This window comes from Alexandromys fortis, unplaced genomic scaffold, assembly GCF_014885135.2.
Source record: "Alexandromys fortis isolate MF-2015 unplaced genomic scaffold, M_Fortis_MF-2015_v1.1 scaffold_229, whole genome shotgun sequence".
Classification (NCBI taxonomy): Eukaryota; Metazoa; Chordata; class Mammalia; order Rodentia; family Cricetidae; genus Alexandromys; species Alexandromys fortis.
Window position 1 is genome coordinate 1,461,665 of NW_026068122.1, and position 7,430 is coordinate 1,469,094.

The 7,430-nt window shown below is 32.3% G+C and overlaps 1 protein-coding gene across 1 annotated transcript; it reads left to right on the forward strand.

Moving 5' to 3' along the window:
- The first annotated feature begins 2,741 nt into the window (after positions 1 to 2,741).
- On the forward strand, positions 2,742 to 3,659 carry LOC126490470 (olfactory receptor 4K3-like). Its single transcript, XM_050125407.1, has one exon. It carries the CDS (start codon positions 2,742 to 2,744, stop codon positions 3,657 to 3,659), a length of 918 nt encoding a protein of 305 aa, XP_049981364.1.
- Positions 3,660 to 7,430: the final 3,771 nt, after the last annotated feature.

Genomic DNA, 7,430 nt, shown 5'->3' on the forward strand with positions numbered 1-7,430 from the left:
GGCATTGCTGGGTCCAGGGGTAGGTTGATCCCGAATTTCCTGAGAAACCGCCACACTGCTTTCCAAAGTGGTTGCACAAGTTTGCATTCCCACCAGCAATGGATGAGGGTACCCCTTTCTCCACAACCTCTCCAGCAAAGGCTATCATTGGTGTTTTTGATTTTAGCCATTCTGACAGGTGTAAGATGATAAATGATTTTAGCAAGACAGTTTCCATATAAAGTACTAATATGTAATTTCATTATAGGTGTGTCTATCAAAACATAACAGTTTTCACCTTAATTATATATAATGAAGTGAATTTGAAAAAGGAGAAATTGTGCAATCTAAAATGACATTATTTGTCTGATCCATATGTATTTTAGTGGTTGATCATAAAGTATCAAAAAAGTGAAAAAGAAAACATTCTCTCTGTTGGCATTTCCAGGTGTGGTGATCATTGTCTAAATGGATACATCAACTGTGTAACTACAGATATGTTTTCTTTTTTGGAAATAATTATTACATTTATTAAAGTGGGTGCATGTATCATGAGTGTAGGCATGTGCATATGTGCAACAGAACATGTGTGGAGATCAGAACACAGCTGAGTGAGTGGTTTCTACCCCTCCACCTTCTGGCTCCCTAATATTAATTCAAGTCATCTGTCTTAGCAACAAGTGAAATTAACTGCTATGGCATCTCACTGACACCTGTGCATCATCTTACAACCTGTACGTTGCCATCACACAACTTAAAATATTAACTCATATTTACAAAATATTTATGAAATTAAGGGAAGAATTTATCTTTATTATGAGCTCTCATATTCAACTCAAGAAAATTTGGAGGCTAGGGATCCCCAAGGACTATGAAAGCAAAAGGCTTTCCAACTGCATAGTCCTATTTGGATAATGGAAAACTTTCCAAGGCAGATACGACTTTTGTCATTGTATATAAGCCACTCAGGGGTGAAACACATGAGCATCACTGGTCATAGCAGAAACAATGATCTAAGAGTTTTAGATTCCAGGGAAGATCAGAGGAAACATCATCCAAAAGGAAGGATCTGTTTTATAAGGTGATTCTTGTAGTGTGAGTGCATCACAAACTGATTGTCATACTTTCATTTTTTATTGCAACTATTGATTTAAACTTTGTTTTAGTAGCATATTTTTCAGTACTTCATGAGTTTACACTGTTTGTTGCATTCATATGTTTTTAAATGTGTGGCTGACAAAAATATTGTAGTTTTCACTTCCAACTACTCATTGAGACATTTGGAAACATAAAGGAGTTTTATATGCTCCTATCTAATGATCTCTTAGGATAACCTTAAAAATACCAACTCTCTCACCAAAGAAAATCATTGTACTCACAGGCCACTAAACTTACTTTAAGGTTATCTGATTATATTTTGATTTTGGAGCCTCTAAGTTCTCATGATACAGATAATATATTAATGAAGTAGTTATTAGAAAATAAAGGGAGATGACAGTTATACTCTTTAGAATAATCATAATTCACTAAGAATTTGCCAATTAAAATAGATATGTGAAAATGTCATTGATATTCAAAGAGTTAAATATGTTCAATTTTAAAAACAATAAAATTAACTTTACATTTACATGACTGTTATTACTTCTTAAACTGATCATTTTTCTTTATTTGTGCTTGTATTAAAATACCTTGAGAGAAATGTCATTGATTTTTTTTTGGACTTCTTAAAATTAAAATTTCTATTCATAATCTGGGAGTAATATTGGAGATTTGGAATCAAAGAGACCTCATTGTGCACCACAGTTTTATTACTTTATAGATCTGATTGAAAAAAATTAATAAACATCGTTATTACTATAATACTTCAAAAACTTAACAAGAAATTACAAAATATCCTCTAGTTTATTGGCATTTTAATTTCCCAATTTCACATAAAAAATAATAAGAAAAGTGGATATATTAAAATTAAGAAGAAAAACTCAAAAGAAATAAATAATGGGAGGGAGTTAAGAAAGGAAAAAAAAGAAGAATTGAAACAAAGCTAGGCAGAAAAAGCCACTTTCATAATAAATTTTTCAAACTATCATATGAAATCTTACCATTTAGAGTTGAAAGGCTGTAAGTATATGACAATAAGCAACATCCATCAGGCCTATCAATACATTATTTTTTAGAGCTATATCAAGTGAATAAGACAAAACTTCAAGGAAAGAGAATGCTAAAAACTTGTCCTAGGCATGTTATTTCTCATTTTATTTGAGGATCCATTTTTATCAAATATTTTAATAGAATTTATTCAATTATATCTCCTTATATATAAAACCATAAATAGATTGGTGCCTAGGAATTGTGTGTTTATATTTAAAGTATGTCAATGGCTTCTCATTCTGGAATTATGGCAGTCAAGTAAAGAGACTGTGACTATATCTCAGATATTCCTTGAAGAAAATTGTCTCTGAATCCATGACAAAAGATATATTTATGGTGGGTAATTTATACAGAATAATTGGTATTGGCATTTCTTCATAATATTCTTATTTACATACTTATAAAGATTATTCTTCAGATGGGTAGTCTTTCCTATATTCACTGAATTACCTGATCAGAAAAAAATATGCAAGCTAAAGGAAGTTACTGGGAACAATGTTTAGATATAATGTGTACTCTTTTTACTTGATTCTGAACATTAAGTTATTGTTTCTGTTTCAGGAATTTTTAGTAAGGCTCTGTCTCTCTCAACATTTTGGAGCCCAGTGTACTAAATGGAAGAAACAAACCAGTCTGTGGTGACTGAATTCATTTTTCAAGGACTTTGCACCTCAAGGGAACTGCAGATTTTGCTCCTGTTGCCGTTTTCTACACTCTACCTGATGATTGTGGTAGGCAACCTCTTTGTGGTGATATTAATCATCACTGATCACCATCTCCATTCTCCTATGTACTATTTGTTAGCCAATCTCTCATTTATTGACTTTTGCCTTTCCTCAGTTACTACTCCCAAACTGATCACAGACCTCATAAAAGAAAATAAAAGCATTTCCTTTGGGGGCTGCATGAGCCAGATCCTCTGCGTGCATTTCTTTGCAGGGGGTGAGATGGTTCTTCTTGTAACAATGGCCTATGACCGCTATGTGGCCATCTGCAGGCCACTCCACTACACCAGCATCATGGACAGTCAGAAGTGTATCTGGCTGGTTGTGATATCGTGGATCACTGGATTTGTGCATGGCATTAATCAGCTGATCCTAGTTTTGGAGCTACCTTTCTGTGGGCCAAGAGTGATAGACAGCTTTTTCTGTGATATTCCTTTGGTGATGAAATTGGTCTGCATGAACACTGATATTCTGGGTATCATAATAAATGCTGAGAGCGGTGTTTTAGGAATAACTTGTTTCATTTTCTTGCTGATATCTTACACTTATATTTTACTAACTGTTCGGATTCATTCTAAAGATGGTTCATCCAAGGCACTCTCTACCTGCACCTCCCATATCATAGTGGTTGTACTATTCTATGGTCCTGTCATTTTCATCTATCTGTGGCCCATCAACATCACTTTGGTGGATAAGTTTCTCTCTGTGTTTTATACAGTCATCACACCTCTCCTGAATCCAGCCATCTATACACTGAGAAATAGAAATATTAAGAATGCCATAAAGAAGCTGATAAATCACATGTGAGTTATGTAATAATTTTTAGACATCTTATGTTATCAACAAATTCATTGTGTACACATTGTTTTATATCAATTGTAGTGGAAACCGAATTGGATAGCATCTTGTTTCTAGAATCTATATGATGTAATTAGTATATAGTTATGAAAATAACCATTTGAAAATTATATTCAAATTTGTAATACTTATAGTTTTATCACATGAAATCAGTAATAGTTTTGCATGATATACTTATATAGAGAGAAGAATAAAAGATGGTAATATGTTGCAAAAATAGTGATTGCATGTGTTCTCAAAGTGTGCTTGTCACTTTAATTAGATTGTTAATAACACAATACACTTTGAATTATTTATCAATCTACCATCTTTTAAAATATGGTATTATATGTCAATCCTAATTCTATGCATTAGAAGATATTGAAGATATCTGTTGAGACCAACTAGAAATTGAAATGCTAAACAAAGCACATGATAAAGTTATTTATCTTATATTGTTATAAAATCAGCCAGTTTTCAAGTCTTAACTAAAAGGACAATCTATTTATAATATTTGAATGTACTTTCCTAAGTTTATAAGTTATTGGCATGATCATAATTTATACTATATAATGAAATAACACGATTGCCAAAGCTAGTTAGGTAAACATTATTGTTCTTTTTTGTTGTTTTTTGAGGGGTTTGTTTTTGTTTTTAGAGATAGAGTTTCTCTATAGGTTTAGAGCCTGTCCTGGAACTAGCTCTTGTAGACCCAGTTGGTCTAAAACTCAGAGATCTGCCTGCCTTTGCCTCAGTGCTGAAAATAAAGGCGTTCACCACCACCCCTGGATACATTATATGTTCTTGATAATATGGTATTCATAATAATTCATATTATTTACCATTTTCTGTAGTGTGTCATTTGCTGGATAAACTATATTATACATGTTGAGAATAACTTGAATTTCTACTAAACAGATCTGAAAATCAGAACTTCTTGCATATCATACCAATGGTTCTTAAGTTTAGGGTTAAAATCAACCTATATGTATATTCTAATAAGTTAGAGGTTTTTATATCATAAATTACCTAACAAACCCCAAAATACCTGTATCATGTTTTCTCAAAATCATATGACTACAGATAAGCATTGCTCATGTCTGATCACAGACTTTGATGTATACATATGTGTAGATTCTGGTATCTTTTTCAGAAGAAATTATCTGTAGTGTGTTTATAGATTTTACCCTCAACAGTTTTGTCACCATATTTTTATTAAATATGACTTTGACAATATCTGCAATAAGCTCATTATATCTAATATAATGTTTGACCTTTTATATCCCTTTAATGCTTATTACCCCCTTTTCAAGCTATACAAACCATGGGAGTACATTTCTATATTTATATATTTTTGTTTTGCTTTGTGGTTCACTACAATGATCCATCGGCATCTGTGTATTCATTGTTTGTAATTACCCCTAGGCTACTATGATTGCATCAGTTAGTTGCAATTGAAGAAAACAGCTAGCACTGTTCCAGAAATATCAGTAGCTCACAGGTCAACAAGGAGATGTAGCAGTACATAGGTACTCCCTGATCTTTAATTGACCATTTACTCTTTTCTTGTATGGTACACATGTTAGGAAACTGTGGTATTTTAACTTTGGTATTTAGCTTTGTCTGTGCCAGGTCTACAAGATTGCATTTCATAATTCTTGCATTCTTGCTAAACCCTTCCTCATTCTTTCTCAGCATTATTTTATAAGTGATTTTTAATATACAGACAGCTTACCCTCACATACCCACAGTAATACTTCAACAACAAAACACCTTAAGGACTCTGTGCTAAACTAAATTATGGAACTATAAAATGACCTCTTATTGCCTTTGTAGCTTATAAGGATATAAATTTCATTTATATTTTAGTAATCATCTTAGTGACAGTACTTGTTTTTAATGTGTTTCAAGAAGCAGAATGGAGACCACGGAGATAGCTCAGCAGGTAAAGGAGCTTCCTGACAAACCACAGCATCTGAAATAAATCCTCCCCAAGCTCACATGTTAGAGGAAGAGTTATAACTCCTATAAGTTTTTCAATTGATTTTTATTAAGTTCTGCATTTTTCTCTGCTCCCCTCCCTGATTCTCCCTTCCCCTTTAACCCTCTCCCAATGTCCCCATGTTCCCAATTTACTTAGGAAATCTTGTCTTTTTCTATTTCCCATGTAGATTTGATCTATGTATGTCTCTCTTAGGGTCCTCATTGTTACCTATAAGTTTTGATCTAGCATCTTCAAGTATTTCCACATATGCACACACAAAGTAAAAAGTAAATACATACACATATGATATGTATAATGTGTACATATATATATATATATATATTTATGCACACTAAGCATACTCATTCTACTTGCTGTCACTTATTTGCTTATTTCTGTACCCACTGGTGACTTTCTTCTTCTGAGTTACCTTTCTTTCATTCATATAAAAATAATTTACAATGTTCATCCTCCTGAATCAGTGTCATGTCACTTAACTTGATCTATATTTTTGTTCTTTTGATGATAGCTATTCTGAATAGGCAATAATATTATCTCAAAATCTCAATGATTTCTTTTTGTGTATTTATTGTTTTTTGTTGAGTTTAGTGTTTGTTTTGTTTTACTTGTTTATTTGTTTTGTTTGATTGTGTGTGGGTTTTTTTGGAACTAAGGGTTAAAATAAAGGTCTCATGTATGCTAGGGAGTCTCCCTAACACTCATCTATATATTCCTGTTATTTTCATATATTGAAAACTTAAAGTAAGATCTTTCTACGTGGCTAAAGTTATCTTTGACTGAATTTTTTCCACCCTAACCTCCCTAGGAGTTGAAATTGCAAGCCTGTTTCTTCAGGCTAACTAATTTTGATACGTACTTATCACATCCCTAAATATTCGGCCTAACATTTCTGAAAATTCTGCTGCCATTCATTTAAGAAGTAGAAAAACATGATCCTAAAATTATTAAATAAGTACAAGTTAATTCGAAATGTCAAAGAAATCTTTAGCCAAGGAAGTGATGTCAGATGTTTCATAACAGTTGACTTCAAAATATACAACAGAATCTTAGTTATAAACAGCATGTGACAGGCACAAAATAATAATGTTAAGAAATTTGTAGCTTAGAAATAAACTTACAAAGCTAAGATATATGGCTTTTTGCAATATGTCAAAATATACTGTGGAGGATAGGATAATATCTTTAGTAAATTCAGAAGAACAAATCTCACTGTACCTGTAGCCTTCACACAATAAGATTCAAAATGGATCAGAGTTTTACAACAAGCACATTTACACATTAAACTAAGTAGTGACTTATTAAGTAGTTATTTATCTTAATACCTGAGACTTTAAAATTATTGAAGAAGAGGCAAACATTATGATAAAACTTCAAGTTTAGGCATACACAAGAACTTTTTAAATAATACTTCAAAACCCAGAAAATATTTTGGTCATTGGGATTGAATGAAATTAAAAGGCTTCAACAAATCAAAGTCAACAACCAGCAGAGTAAATAGACAGTTATAAAATGACAGAGAAAAAACTGACAACTGTTCACCCATCAAGGGCATACTATTCATACTATATAAAGAACTAAAAAATTAATACAAAGAAAAAATGATACAATAAAAATAAGTGGCCAAATGAACTGAGTAGACATTTTTCTTTTTTTAATATAATTTTTTATTGAAAAAAAATTTCCGCCTCCTCCCCGCCTCCCATTTCCCTCCCCATCTCCCTTTTCTCTTCTCCCCC